Here is a 16,056-nt window from a genome sequence, read left to right on the forward strand (position 1 = left end):
CTTCATTTCTTTTTCATTTATTTCTGATCTGATCTTTATGATTTCTTTCCTTCTGCTAACTTTTGGGGTTTTTTTGTTCTTCTTTCTCTGATTACTTTAGGTGTAGTGTTAGGTTGTTTGAGATTTTTCTTATTTCTTGAGGTAGGATTGTATTGCTATAAACTTCCCTCTTAGAAGTGCTTTTGCTGCATCCCACAGGTTTTGGGTCATTGTGTTTTCATTACCATTTGTTTCTAGGTATCTCTTGATTTCCTCTTTGATTTCTTCAGTGATCTCTTGGTTATTTAGTAGTGTATTGTTTAGCCTCCATGTGTTTGTATTTTTTACAGTTTTTTTTCCTGTAATTTATGTCTAGTCTCATAGCAGTGTGGTTGGAAGAGATACTTGATACGATTTCAATTTTCTTAAATTTACCAGGGCTTGATTTGTGACCCAACATATGATCTGTCTTCGAGAATGTTCCATGAGCACTTGAGAAGAAAGGGTATTCTATTGTTTTTGGATGGAATGTCCTATAAACATCAGTTAAGTCCCTCTTGTTTAATGTGTCATTTAAAGCTTGTGTTTCCTTATTTATTTTCATTTTGGATGATCTGTCCATTGGTGAAAGTGGGGTATTAAAGTCCCCCACTGTTATTCTGTTACTGTCGATTTCTCCTTTTATGGATGCTAGCATTTGCCTTATGTATTAAGGTGCTCCTATGTTGGGTGCATAAATATTTACAATTGTTATAGCTTCTTCTTGGATCGATCCCTTGATCATTATGTAGTGTTCTTCTTTGTTTCTTGTAACAGTCTTTATTTTAAAGTCTATTTTGTCTCATACGAGAATTGCTACTCCAGCTTTCTTTTGATTTCCATTTGCATGGAGTATCTTTCCACTCCCTTGTGGCTTGCAGAGTTTCTGCTGGAAGATCATCTCCTAACCTTATGGGGATTCCTTGTATGTTATTTGTTGCTTTTCCCTGCTGCTTTTAATATTTTTTCTTTGTATTCTGTTACCATTTCTTAGTTGTTTTGGGTTTGTTTTTGTAGGTCTTTTCCCTCTCTTGTGTTTCCTGCCTGGAGAAGTTCCTTTAGCATTTGTTGTAAAGCTGCTTTGGTGGTGCTGATTTCTCTTAGCTTTTGCTTGTCTGTAAAGGTTTTAATTTTTCCATCAAATCTGAATGAGATCCTTGCTGTGTAGAGTAATCTTGGTCGTAGGTTTTTCCCTTTCATCACTTTAAATATGTCTTTCCACTCCCTTGTGGCTTGCAGAGTTTCTGCTGGAAGATCATCTCCTAACCTTATGGGGATTCCTTGTATGTTATTTGTTGCTTTTCCCTGCTGCTTTTAATATTTTTTCTTTGTATTTAATTTTTGAGTTTGATTAGTATGTGTCTTGGTGTGTTTCTTCTTGGATTTATCCTATATGGGACTCTCTGTGCTTCCTGGACTTGATTGACTATTTCCCCTCCCATGTTAGGGAAGTTTTCAACTATCATCTCTTCAAATAGTTTCTCAGACCCTTTCTTTTTCTCTTCTTCTCCTGGGACCACTGTAATTCAAATGTTGGTGCATTTTATGTTGTCCCAGAGGTGTCTGGGACTGTCCTGAATTCTTTTCATTTTTTTTCTTTATTCTGCTCTGCAGTAGTTATTTCCACTACTTTATCTTCCAGATCACTTATCCGTTCTTCTGCCTCAGTTATTCTGCTATTGATTCCTTCTAGAGAATTTTTAATTTCATTTATTGTGGTGTTCATCATTGTTTTTCTTCTAGGTCCATGTTAAACGTTTCTTGTATTTTCTTCATTCTATTTCCAAGAGTTTGGATCATGTTTACTATCATTACTCTGAATTCTTTTTCTGGTAGACTGCCTATTTCCTCTTCATTTGGTTGGTCTGGTGGGTTTTTACCTTGCTCCTTCACCTGCTGTTTATTTCTCTGTGTTCTCATTTTGTTTAACTTACTGTGTTTGTGGGCTCCTTTTCACAGGCTGTAGGTTTGTAGTTCCCATTGTTTTTGGTGTCTGCACCCAGTGGGTAAGGTTGATTCAGTGGCTTGTGTAGGCTTCCTGGTGGAGGGGATTGGTGCTGTGTTCTGTTGGGTGGGGCTGGATCTTGTGTTTCTGGTGGGCAGGGCTGTGTCTGGTGGTGTGTTTTGGGGTGTCTGTGACCTTATTATGATTTTAGGCAGCCTCTCTGCTAATGGGTGAGGTTGTGTTCCTGTCTTACTAGTTGTTTGGCATGGGGCGTCCAGCACTGGAGTTTGCTGGCCGCTGGGTGGAGCTGGGTCTTAGCATTGAGATGGAGATCTCTGGGAGAGCTCTGGCCGATTGATAATTACATGGGGCTGGGAGGTCTCCTCGCACACCGCAAAACAACAGTTTCTTGCCTCTCCGGCAGGTGCAGACTTTTTCCCAGATTCCCACCCGGCTAGCCGTGGCGCACTAGCCCCCTTCAGGCTGTGTTCACACAACCAACCCCAGTCCTCTCCCTGGGATCCGACCAAAGCCCGAGTCTCAGCTCCCAGCCCCCACCCGCCCTGGCAGGTGAGCAGACAAGCCTCTCGGGCTGGTGAGTGCTGGTCGGCCCCGATCCTCTGTGCGGGAATCTCTCCGCTTTGCCCTCTGCACCCGTTGATGTGCTCTCCTCTGTGGCTCCGAAGCTTCCCCCCACCACCCCCCGTCTCTGCCCGCAAAGGGGCTTCTAATGTGTGGAAACCTTTCCTCCTTCACAGCTCCCTCCCACTGGTGCAGGTCCCGTCCCTATTCTTTTGTCTCTGTTTTTTCTTTTTTCTTTTGCCCTACCCAGGTACGTGGGGAGTTTCTTACCTTTGGGGAAGTCTGAGGTCTTCTGCCAGCGTTCAGTAGGTGTTCTGTAGGAGCTGTTCCACATGTAGATGTATTTCTGATGTATTTGTGGGGAAGAAGGTGATCTCCGTGTCTTACTCCTCTGCCATCTTGAAGGTCCCCCTCGGAGAGTTGTTAACATGGCCTATCTGTATAAAGAAGTATCATTGCTAGGGTATGTATAAATTGAATTCACTTTTTCTAGAACAAATATTTATTGAATACTAACAATGTATCACGTGCTGGTGATACTTTGAGCTCATTACCTGAAAGGACCCCTCCAGAGGAGTGAGAGGAGAAGAGAGAGATAAAACCAATAGGCACAATAGTGGTGGGTACAAAACACTGTGGGAATAAGAGGAAAGAGAGATTCTTGCAAGTGAGTGACTTCAGGAAGATTTCATTTAGGAATAAAGGCAATGTGTGATGTGCTGTGGGCATGCCAGGCAAAAGAAGCAGCACATGCAAAAGCAAGAAAACACAAAGAAGTGTGGTGTATTTAGGGATCCACAAATAGTTCCATTTGGCTGGAGAATAGGCTCTATGGGAAAATGATGGGAAAGGTAGCAGGTAGCAGGCAGGTCATGAAGAGCCAGTAGTTTTGAGTTTATCCTATAGGCAGTGGGTAATCACTAAAGGATTTTGTCAGCAGGCGGGTGACATGATTTTTAGAAAATAGGTCTGATGGTGGCATGGGAAATGGACTAGAGACCAGTTAGGAAACCTGCAGTGGCTCCCAGGAAGACTTGAATTAAAGCAGTGACAGAGAGTGGATAGGAGAAAATTTAGAAGGTAGAGTAGATAGGACTTAAGGGATTGGATGGTGGTTGATGAGAAATAGGAATTGAAGATAACAGGATCCTAGCTTGGATGACTGGAAGGATGACGTCACTGTTAATTATGATAAGGAATATAGAATGAACAGACAGAAAAGGTAATTCATGTATTCTTGCAAGTGTTAAATTTGAGTTATCTGTTGGCTGTCCCAGTACAGACACTCAGTGGGAAGTTGGAAATAGGGGTGCAGAGCCCAGGAGAGCATTCAGGACTAAATGTATAGATTTGAGAGTCCTCCTCATTTAGGTAGAAACAGAAGTGAATGAGGTCACCTGGGAGAGTCTGTTGAGTGAGAAGGAGGGAGAATGAAATCCTGAACACCGCCGTGATTGGACAGTTAGGGATAGACAGAAAAGCTGCCAAAGATGAAACAGTGTTCCTACCTCCACCCTCCCCAAAAGGTCAGAGAGACAGAAAGAACTAGAAGAGGGTTGGAAAGGAAAGAATCACAAATCAGACGTTGCACAGTGGTGAAGAGAGCTGAGCCTGGCAAAGGGCCTTTGGGGTTTGTAGTGAAGTCTTTGATGACTTTGAGGGCCCAGTGGAAGTAGAGTGATGGAGCGGGAGCCAGATTACAGTACCTGTAGGAGAAACCTTTACTGATGAAGGGAAGAGAGAGAGAGAGAGGACCCAGGAAGCAACAGGAGGATGTAGGACCCAGGAAGACTTTTTTTTTTCTTTTAAAATATCTATAACTAAGAGTAAATGAGCTGGGAGTAGGGGGCAGAGGAGGGAGAGGTTAGTAATCAACTTGTTGGCAAGAGGTTAATTTAATTCTAATTTTGGAAAGAAATGCTGAAAAACAATGTGTTTTGTTAAGTGTACAGTTAATACTGCCTTTTAAATAATTGATACTGGGTTGCTGAAATCAACATATTAGTAACTTACGAGCTAGCCACGTGGCCAGCAGTTTTTTCTCTAGTCTTTCAAATTGTAAAAATCACATCAAGGAAAACGGTTGCTTAAAGGAGAAATTAAGTAGATTGAGGACTGAGGTCTCAGCTTCTCAGCTACTAAAAAGTGTCACTTTCTCATAACCTCTTTTTTTTTTTAATGAATTGGAATTTTTTTGATTGAATTTTTATCCTACTTAGCTTTATCTAAAATGTGACCTTTAAGAAAATATGAGAGGGTGATGCTTTAGAACATCTCTTGTGGGTCCCTTATTACTGACTTACGGGTGATGACCCTATTTGAAAGAATTGCCTGGAATTCAGAGTTCTTTTCCCAAAAATGTCACTTGGATATCACAGGTAGAATCTTCCAGAGTATTTGCGAAGTAGTCTGCTATGTTGGGTGTTGGATTTCTGCTTACATCTTTAGGGCTTTGTAAGCTGTTTTTGGTATTTTAATAACTGACCTGAAGGTGAGCGTTGTGAATTGCGAATTATGTATTAGAAGGTTGGGGTAGATTCACAGGGTTTGGGATCTTTTTGGTTTCCCCTTTTGCTTTACATTAAACAGGCCTAATGTCATTGATGCTCCAGGGAAAGTAGAGTCATTAGGGAAAAGGAAAGCAGGAGTCAGGCTCTGAAACAATGAATTTACTAGGAGAAGGAAGGCTTGGGGTTGGTCTCTTGAAATCGGGAGCAGTACGTGAAATTTCTAGAGGAAATTGCTATTTAATACGTACCTCAGGGTTTTCTGAATTTGTAGAACACTGACTCTTTGATGACATTTACTGTTTAAGCCCAAGTATCTTTATTGTTTTAGAACCGAGAAGTCTAGCTTCCATTTCTACAGGGTACAAAAACAATCCATGGAGTAGTTTAAATCATATACCTTGTGACATGAAACAGTAATTTTAAAATTGCAGGAGCTATTCAGCTCCGTTTTTTTCTTTACAATTACTAACATATAAATTGTTCAAAAGTGGGAATAGGAGCCTTGTTCTCCAACCTAATTTTGGAATTATCCTCTAGCAAGGGGAGTAAAACATCAATGAATTGAGAGTTTCATTTTTTTCTTTTTTTCTTAATGGTTATCTCATTTTTTTGATTACATTCCTGCACTCCTTTTAGAATACTTACTTTTCTGGGCAGATAACACTACTGCCAAGGCCTGGTAGTCTGAAAGCAGTGTCAGTGATTGAATGGGAGTGACTTGCGGTCCGGATCTCCACCCGTGTGAGCAGTGGAGAACCTGCCCTGGCCTTGATCTTGGCCCCACTCCTGGTGCTGCTTCCTGACACCGCTGTCACCTCTTCTGTAGAGTTCTGAGAAAGAGTGCTTTATTCACTCAGCTAGTACCTTTTAGGTGCTTATCATGTGTGGGGTGCTCTTTTCAGTACTTGGAATTCAGCAGTAGACAAGACAAACAAGATCTCTACTTTCAAGGGGTAAGTGGAGGTAACAAACAGATAAACTGAAAAATTGATGAGATCATTTTAGATAATGATAAATACTGTAAGAAATATAAGACAAGTTTAATGATAGAGAATGACAGGGTGGTAGGATGGGGGTAATGGGCTCCTTCATACGGTGTCAGGGAAATCCTCTCAGAAGAGATGATAATTTAGCAAAGAACGGAATGATTTTAAAAAGGGCCAGCTTGGGCTTCCCTGGTGGCACAGTGGTTGAGAGTCTGCCTGCCGATGCAGGGGACACGGGTTCGTGCCCCGGTCCGGGAAGATCCCACATGCCGCGGAGCGGCTGGGCCCGTGAGCCATGGATGCTGAGCCTGCGCGTCCGGAGCCTGTGCTCCGCAACGGGAGAGGCCACAACAGTGAGAGGCCCGCGTACCACAAAAAAATAAAAAAAATAAAAAATAAAGGGCCAGCTCTGTTGAGATGTAAGGGAAGGCAGAAGAGGTTGAGGGAGCGTTAAGTACAGGACCCAAAGTCTGGAGTGAGCTGGCATAAGAGTGAAGCAGGAGGAGCCCAGTCTAACTGGGCTGGGGTGAGTAAGGAGGAGGGAGGCATTCAGGGGCTGTGTTAGGGTTGACTTTAGGATATGGAAAGGAACTTGTTTTAAGATGACTTGAGCTACAGTAGAGCCGTGAAAGTGGATGCAGGGAGACCAGTTAGGAGGGGATTGTGGTAGCCCACATGAGAGGTGATGGTGCCTGGACAAGAGTGGTATAATGGAGATGGACGGAAGTGAGTAGATGGGTGGAGAATAGCCCAAGCTCGGCACTCAGGGGAGTTTTGGAACAGACCAGTAGTCTCACCTCTTCCACAGTGTTCATCCTGGGACTCACTGGGCATGGGCACCTCCCCTTTAGCACCTGATTCATCCACCTTAGGTTGTCTTCTAAGGTTGTGCAAGGGAGAAAGCACAGCATGCTGAAGGGAGGTTAAAGGATTATAACCAAAAAGTTATAATCGCAGATTGTCAGAGGCTTTTGGAATTACATCTCAGGGAACCTCGTATGTCCTCCAAGTAGTCAGAGCAGTGGCCTCTTTTTATGAGATGAGGCTCCTTTCCAGGAGGGCTTCAGCTGACGGTGCTGCTAGGCTTAGGTCTGTTTTACAGTTGCTTTTAGACGTTACCAACGTCCTGCTGACCAAGGCGGCTCTGGGTCCACCCTCTTTGCTGTCTTTTACATATGGTAGGAATCCCATAACCCTCCCAAATTAAAGAATGAGGATCCCTGGTCAGAAGAGTGTAATGAAGCTGTGTGTGATGGCTGCATCTGCGTTTTAAAATCCTTATGCCTTTTCCACAGTGTCTGCTGCACAGAGCTTTACATCCCCAGGAGCCTCTGCCCCCAGTTCAGCAACACGTTCTGAATATGCTGGATCCCCCCACTGAGGTGACAGCTAAATGTCAGGTTCCTGTCTCTAAAATAAAGACCCTTTTCCCTCTGACTGAAGTCCTCAAGAAAAAGGACCAAGTGACTGCTCAGGACATTTTCCAAGATAAGTGAGTACTCGATGGAGCTGTGTGTGACGTTGGAACACAAAGGTTGGTTGTGGTCTTAGAGGGGCCGTGGCATTAAGGGTTGCAACCTGGGTTTGTGGAATCACAAAGGTGGGAGGAAGAAACCTTTTGCTATTTGAGCCTTGCATTGGAAATCCTGGTTTCTCGCATCTGTCCACTGTAGATATATTTTATCCTTGTGCACCTAGAAATTAGAGCTGCCTTTGGGGTTGTTGACTTTTTGATCAGCATCAGATTCTTGATGAATTATATATATAGGAAGACAAACAATCTTTGAATATCTAAGACTGAATTTTAACATTTTTAAAGTAAAGTGCTGAGGATGAGAGGAGAGGGGTGAAAGTCGTAAGGTTTTTCGTTTTGGAGGTAAGGTGTCAGGAGAATATCAGTGAGATATTTGGAGGGAAAATGGGAAGGAGAATGAAAAACCTGGCCCTCTGTAGTTGTGCTGTTACTGTGTTGATGTGCTTGGTTATACCATTAGTGAGGTGTAGTTTAAGGATTGTAAAATGGTTTTCATATCCTTAGATCAAGCTCTCAGGTAGCTATTAAGTGTTTTTTCCCCACATCAGAGTCTGTTTTAGAATTATATCAATTTCTATTCAAAGCAGAACAAAAACAAACCCTAAGAAGCTGTTCTTATCCAGAATTATTTGGGTGTATGACATTGATTTTACCAGGTTTTGGTTTTATTATTGGTGACTTTTCCCCCCGAATCAAAATGATCTACTCATTTCTTTAGGTTGCATTCCAAGATCCAGCTTTAGATCACAATTTTTTTCCTTTTTCTTTGATTTCCTTCCCACGGCTGTGTCTGTATTGACAAAGTAAAACTTGTATTTGTAAATACCCCATTGGACCAGTATTGAGTAATTTCCAGAAACCTTCCATTTAGAGGGTTCTGTAAATTGTTAATTTAGTGAATTATCTGCCAAGTTGAAAAGACAGGTTTGCATTTTCGGTGGCTTTTTAGAGGTTAATACCCCAAACTTGCCAGAATTGGGGGGGGGGAATAAAACAATCATGGGATTGAAAGATTCTCTCTTGTGCATTTCTAACACATCCTGGAGGCTTTTATGTTTCTTTTTAGTCTGTCATGCCTTCTTCTACATAGGAAGACTGTCACTAAAAATCTACTTCCCCTCTGCTATCCTCATCTACCTAGATCCCTCTGGATTCATATCTTAGAACAGTTCAGTAAAATTCTGAGTCCTTTTCTTCCCATGACAGCCTTGCTTTAGTCTCTCTGCAGTCATATGGCTGTTCCCTCTCTGTGTATTAAAGCTCCAGTTCATGATCTTGATTACCTTCTGGTATTGTGGGAAAGAAGTGGGCCATTTTCTCCTCCTCCTGTTGATTAAACTGTACATTAGCTGGTTAAAAAAAAACATACCAGCTAGACCCAGAAGGCTGTTCTGTGATTTGATCCCTACTGTGATTACCCCTTCAGCCCTGTTCCAGTCTCTCACTCTTTCAGGAAGCTTGAGCCTGCCGGGCTTCTTGTTCTCTGTCCCCGTAATGGTTTGGTTTGCCACACAGCCAAATTAGCTGATGGGGGCCGGAGAATAATCTTGCGCACACACACCTACGCACACCCCAATTCTCTACTCTTCCTTCTCAGAAATCTTAGTTTTTAAGAACTGCAGAAATGACACATTTAACAAATATTTATTGAGCACCTCCTATATTCAAGAATGACTCAGTCCTTCTGCAGGGTTCTTACAGCCACTCAATTTTTGTGATAAGGCTCCAATCAGCTTTACAGGTGGTCTCCCTAAGGGATAGAAAGATTGCTAACAAGCAGCTATGTTTTTGTGTATATTTGTGTATACAGCATCCCTGTATCCAGGGTACATACTTCCAGTATACGGATGAGGGGCTGAGATTGGGGGAGCGGGGGGCAAATGTCTGTTCAGGAAGTGTCAGAGGCCAAGGAAAGACCTCTGAGCTGGGAGTCTCTAGTTTTCATTCCAGCTTTTTCACTCTTGATCTAATTTTGGCTAAATAATTTTACCTTTATGAGAGTTCCTTCATCTACAAACAGGCTCATCATAAGAGACATTATAACAGTAAAATCACAGATTTTAAAGGACTTTAAACTATTTGGAGGGAAGGCAGTAGTCAAAACCCAGAGCAGTAATACTGTCATTATCAATAAAAACATTGAACATTTGAGAAGATCTACTATTGATGCTGAACCTGTTCAATCCCTAGTGTTGAAGTGATTTCTTCAGTTCAAGAGGGTAAAAGCACCATCTGACATTGCATTCCAAAAATGTACTGAATATTACCCTTATCATAGAAAAGCATTGTTTCCCTTAATGTTGCTGAACACCCTTGAAATGAAAGCATCATCTCTTGGACCGAACTTACATGACAATAGGGACATCTGAGGTCTGATCCTGCCTATGGAACTGATATGTGATCTTGATTTCTTTTTATCTCTATATGCAAATAGTGTAAAGTTTTCTACTTTTTTCAAGTCCCGTAAGACCCCAGTCCCTACTTAACTTGTCAGAGGCCAACCTCACCTGGTTTTACTGGCTAAGACTTCAGACTCTAGGGTCAAGACAGTGTGAGTTGGTCCCCTTGCTCTGCAGTGTGACCTTAGGTGCAAGTTGCTTATCCTCCCTAAGCCTCAGTTTCCTCATGGGTAAGTAGGGATAATAGGAATATCTGTCTCATAGAGTTGTCATGCAGGTTAGTTGGGTAATATATGCTGATCACTGTTGTAACCCTAGAATGGCACATTGCCTAACACATAGTAAGAATACAGTGTTTGTGAAGAGATGATTTACAAAATCCTAGTCCTGTCCCTAGCACATTTTCAACAACTACGGCAGTGGCGACGATCATGATGGTGATTTCACAGAGAAAGTAGAGGCCAGTAGGTGGGAACGTCTCAGTTTTCTGGCCCATCTTACCTAAAAACATATCTGTATTGCATCTGCCTTTACTTCCTTTTTTCCTGCCTCAGTGGAAGAGGGTACCTCATCCTGTCCCAAGTTAATTCTTTCACCTATGTCCTGTGATGCTATTTCTGTCCCATCTGGTACCTCAGTCTACTGATAATTTCTTCCTTCCTTCTGTATCTTCAGCTTCTCTCTCTGTACCAACTCCTTTCCCTCCACACATTAACATTTTATTTCTTTCCTGTAAAAGAAAATGAAGTAATCCCCTCAGTTTCCTCTCTCTAATTACTACCTGTTACCGTCATCTTTCCTTCCATAGCCAGGCTTATTAGCAGCAGAGCCTATACTGCTTCTTTTCCTAGCACTCACTGGCTTGGCCTTCTGCCCCCACCACTGCCCTGAAACTGGTCTTCTAAAAGACACTAACTGCTGGATTTACTTAAGCATGGCAGTACTTTTCTTTCTTGACCTCTTTGTGGCACATGACATTGTCAGTTATCCTTTCCCTCTTGAAACTCATATGTCTTCCTTAACTTCAGATTCTCCAGATTTTTCTCTCTAAACCTTTGACAGGCTCCCTCTCAGATTTCTCTGGGGGCTGCTTTTCTTTCCCCACCAACCTTAAATGTTGATGTTTTGTAGGACTCCTCCTCTGAAAGAGCTGACATTTATTGGACACAGGTGTGTATTATCTGTTTGCATCCTTTTGGCCATCTTATAAGGTAGTGTCTTTTATTCACTTCATCTTAAAGCTGAGGACACTGAGGCTTAGAGGAGATAAGAAACTTCCTCTGGATCACAGCTGGTTAAGCGATGGAGTAAGGATTTAAACGCAGGCAGTTTGACCCCAGAGTTTACCCACTCAGCGATTATGCCAGACTGCACATCCTAAGACCTTTATTATCAATATTTCACATATGGGTCTCCAAAAATAACTAAAAATCTGTCTATCCTAATATACTTCCATCTTATCCACTGGATCTTAAGTGTCTACAGATAACTCAAGGTCAGTATGTCCAGAAGTGACTTCATCACCTTCTTTCTCTTTCCACACTCCTTTCAACCCCCTCTTCATGCTATTATTCTCTATTTCAGTGAATGACACCTAATTTCCAGGGAGTCATCCCTTTTCTTCACTCCCCACATCTAATTGGCTTACCAAGTTGTATTAGATTTACCTCAAGTTCACTCCTTTTGCTTCAGGTTAGTACAGTGGCTAATAGCATTGATTCGGATCAAAACCCAAGTATTTCTTTTTAATAGTGGTTAAAATTGGCAAGTTGCTCTGTGCCAAGTTGTGATAACAAATACCTGCCTTTTAGGAGGCTGTTTAGGAGAGTGGTTAAAAGTCCAGAGTTACCTGTGGACCCCTTACTGTGTGCTTTAGACAAAGTCAGGCCCTTTTGAGCCTTGGTTTGCTTAATTGTAAAGGGACAATAACAATAGCTAACTCCTATGCTTGGCTTAGTGACTAATGGTAAGCATTTTTTTTAAAAGGTTACTTCTTACTAGCATTGCCCACTGCCATTGCTTTTATGTAGGTTTCATTTTAGCCTTCTTTACTGAGATGACCCCCCTTGACTGATTCCCCTAATTCCAGTCTTAGCCCCTTCCCATCCATTCTGCTTTCTGCTCTCTGAGTGATTTTTTTTAAAAACAAATCTGATCACATCACTCCCTTGCTTAAAATTCTTTAATGCAGTGATTCTTAATCTTTGTGTGTTTGTGTGTGATGGACCCTTTGGATAATCTGATAAAAACTGTGGACCCTCTCCCCAGGAAAATGCCGTAACATAATGAATTTTGCATGTAGTTTTAGGTGGTTCACAAATTCCTTGATGTCATCCTTGGATGTCTGATTAAAAACCTTTGCTTTCATGGCTTTCCATTACCTTCAGCTTAAGACCAAATTCTGTTACACAAATGAGAATACCCAGATAAGCAGAAGGAAGAGAGATGCCTGTCCAGCTACCTGGAGAACCACTTCTTTCCTCACCGTTTGTGCCTACAGTTTAGACATTTTCTGTCCTTGCCTCTCACTACTTCCCAGCCTGCACTTCCTGCCCCAGCCCAACACAGCTACTTGCTATCCTCTCAAAGGGATATGCTGCTTACCACAATATTTTGTTAATTGCCTGTTTATATATTTATCTTTTTTGTTTGGCTGAACTTCTTGAAGGTGATGATTATGTATTAACATTTTTTTTTTTTTTTTTTTGCGGTACGCGGGCCTCTCACTGCTGTGGCCTCTCCCGTTGCGGAGCACAGGCTCCAGACGCGCAGGCTCAGCGGCCATGGCTCATGGGCCCAGCCACTCCACGGCATGTGGGATCTTCCCAGTCCGGGGCACGAACCCGCATCCCCTGCATTGGCAGGTGGACTCTCAACCACTGCGCCACCAGGGAAGCCCTTAACTTTTATATATTTAGAATCTAGAGCCTAATTTAGGGGTCCACACATAGTAAGTATTAGGTAAATGTGTGGCTAAATAAATGAATTACAAGATTTATACTCATATATGAAAGAAAAGGAGAAAGAACAACAAATTATCCAGGGTCCCAACATCCAAATGCAGCAGCTGTTAACATTTCTGTGTCTGCTGTGACCTTGCATGGATAATGTGTACCTTGCAAAGCTCACCTCCCTCATAGGTAATTTGGGGGTGAGAGTCATTGCACTTTCCCACTTCAGATAGACATTATGAGTTGAATATATGTAAAATTCCAAATTAAACCCTGTTAAGTGATTCAATCTTGAGATTATTAAACATATTAAATTTTCACTACTTTCTGCTATTTTCTGGACTTGCCTTTACCTGCCCAGTTCTGGCGAATTAGTATATATGTCTCCTTATTCTTCCTTCCCTAGAATCTTATTTGGGAGGGTTTAAGAGATTCTTCATGTGATTCAACCTTGTATTCTCACGGAACTTAGCATAGTGCTTTGTATGTTTAATGCTTCTTAATACCACTATATAAGTTAATTTGTATTTTTGGAAGAAAATAGGTGAATAATTGATATGGTACTTTTTGTTGTAGTGTTTTCCTGAGGAACAAACTGAAGATCAGAGAGGACAGTAACTTACTAGACTCTAGACATTACAAAAATTAACACACAGTCAATACCTTCAAAAAGGTGTAAGATTCCAGGGCTAGCCAGTGGTAAAACTGAGACTAGAATCTGGGTCTTTTTCCTACAAATCTTCAGCAGTACCATGTTGTCTTTCTCTTGGGAAGAACCGGCAAAGGTTAGCTGAAGTGGCTGTGACTTTTTTTTTTTTAAAGAACTCAAATTCTGATAGAATTTCATGCTGCCTCAGGTTTGTGCATTTTCCCTCCGTTTTTGCCACCAAGGCTTTGTGTGTTTATTTCTTATTCTCCTTGAAGGAAAGGCCTCTGAATGACTCACCCCTTATCCTTTACTTCTCAAAAGGAAGAAGGCAAGTGGTGAATGGGAAAGATGTCAAATAATAAAACTTAATTCTTGTTTGTAAGGCTGTAATGATTACTTTAGTTCTTTCATCTAGCTCTAAGAGGAGATTCATTATTGAAATATCATTGAATAAGCTAACTTAGGTCTTACTTTGCTTTATTTCTGGGTAACCACTTCAAGCCTCACTGTCTGAAAGTTGGGCTTTTGAATAAAAACATCACATTTAGAAATAGTTACTAAGAGTACTCTTAGTTACTAATTTCCCTTCTCATTCAGCCATTTCTTGACAGCTGCTTTTGCCCCAGATTGATTATTTGTCTGGGAGAAAAATCTTCATAATCTCTTGTGTTCAGCAACTTAAGGGAGATTATGGGCAAAGTCTTTGGATTTTTTTTCTCCTTTGCAATTGACTTGACCTCCTTTTGACTTTAGGCAGACTGTTCAAGCCAGCTTGTTACTTGAAGCAAGATGTTTGATATACTTCCTCAGAGCCATCTTTCCCTTATCACACAGATGCTTTTGGACTCTGTTAGCGTATTGCCCAAGACAGAATTAGGTTTATAAAGGAACAGATTAAAAGTTTTCTTTTGAAAGTGGTTTTTTATAGTTTAAGACTTCTCTAAGAGCAAGCTCTTGCATGTTTGAAGATTGTCTAGTAAGTTTTGACAGCTGTGAGTAGAAGCTTATAAAGCTCTCACATACACGATGAAGAAGACGGGTTATTAGACACAAAGGTCTTCTATGTACATGGAAAGCTAATAGCTATCAATTCTCAGGCAGAAACTAGCAAATAATAACTGAAGGGTAAATGGGTTTCATACTGAAATGCTAAGTTTCCATTACCTATGCTTGCAGTTTCATCTTTTGAAAGGGCTTTGCGATGCAACTGCTAATTCTGATTTCCGTACTGTTGGAAACAAAGCCAGGGCTGCTCCAGTCAGGCTGTCAGGAGTCCAGAGGGTGGGAAAAGGAGGCAGCTGTTTGTAAAGGAGGACTAAGTGCAGCTGCTTAATTTTGAGTCTTGAAAAATAAATTTATACTTTTCACATTAGCAGTTCTGGGTTTTGTATTGTTTGTTCTGTTTTAAGGGGAGAGAAAAAAAAAAACATTTATTTCTTTTCCAGCCATGAAGAGGGACCCACCTCTAAAAAACTGAAGACCGAGGGAGATGAAGCCCACTTTAGTGTCTGCAGCCTGGCTGAAGGCAGTGTCACCCGTGTGAGCAGAACTTGTCTGGTGTGCTCCCCTCTTTCAGGAAGGTTGGGGCTTGGGGAGGTTGCATCAATTTTTGTTAGTCCTTTAACGTAGCACTTTCCTTGGTCCTTTCAACATATAAGCCATACATGTCCATCCCATACTTTTTCCTTTCTTCCTTTAATTATTGTCAGTGAATTACCTATAGAATTATTTATATTGATATATAGTACATAGAGCACTATATAGTATATAGAACATGAAACATCACTTTCATAGAGTTTTTTTGGTAACTTCATTTTGCAGCTCTGTTTAGTCACAATGGTAGGATAAGTGGGGTGGTTAATGATACGAGTCTTCATCTCCAAGTATGTAAGCTTTAAGAGTATAACTCTTTTCTTTCTAATATACAACTTCATAACAGGTTTCTCTAGTTTAGGATTTCCCCAAACCAGGTATCCTTTGACACTTGAGATCTTCTTTATTTAATGGGATGAACGTATTGCCTTGTTTTAAGTGGCATTATTTTGAAACAGTGGATCTTGAAAATTGTCCCTTACTACTAGCCAAATATACTAGGAAGGAGAGCTAGCCCTAGGGCGTACCTTTTCCCCACCTGAAAAAATAATGCTGTCAGAAAAACTGAATGTCTGAAAAATGATTTGGATTTTATTTCAGTGTCTTATAGTAAAGGAAAAAATATCATGACCTTATTTATTCTGGGAGCTTTTCTGACTGCTATACCAGAGTGGACTGGAAACTTTAGCACATTTTGTACCAACATTTACCAGCCATTGTAGAATCCCATTGTCTTCTCTCCCTCGAGCTGAACTTAAGCCCTATTAAGGTTGGGATCGGAAGGTAAAAGACATAGGTGTGGGGCGTCCCTGGTGGCGCAGTGGTTGAGAGTCCGCCTGCCGATGCAGGGGACACGGGTTCGTGCCCCGGCCTGGGAAGATCCCACATG

At 41.4% G+C, this 16,056-nt stretch overlaps 2 protein-coding genes across 5 annotated transcripts in view; both read left to right on the forward strand.

The window, feature by feature from the left end:
* SMARCAL1 (SNF2 related chromatin remodeling annealing helicase 1) overlaps positions 1-16,056 on the forward strand; it is a 285,071-nt gene that overhangs the window by 52,707 nt on the left and 216,308 nt on the right. The window lies entirely within an intron of this gene.
* The window catches only part of XRCC5 (X-ray repair cross complementing 5), a 99,769-nt gene that overhangs the window by 38,849 nt on the left and 44,864 nt on the right, over positions 1-16,056 (forward strand). The window contains exons 14-16 of one of the 4 annotated variants that reach the window (XM_028481680.2): positions 5,958-6,008; positions 7,337-7,533; positions 15,020-15,131. In XM_028481680.2, the coding sequence (XP_028337481.1) occupies positions 5,958-6,008; positions 7,337-7,533; positions 15,020-15,131 (360 nt within the window). The remainder of the gene's footprint in view (positions 1-5,957; positions 6,009-7,336; positions 7,534-15,019; positions 15,132-16,056) is intronic. The other 3 variants (XM_028481685.2, XM_024124735.3, XM_024124737.3) reach the window with 3 other exon arrangements.

The sequence above is a fragment of the Physeter macrocephalus genome, chromosome 2 (assembly GCF_002837175.3).
Source record: "Physeter macrocephalus isolate SW-GA chromosome 2, ASM283717v5, whole genome shotgun sequence".
In the NCBI taxonomy this organism is placed as follows: domain Eukaryota; kingdom Metazoa; phylum Chordata; class Mammalia; order Artiodactyla; family Physeteridae; genus Physeter; species Physeter macrocephalus.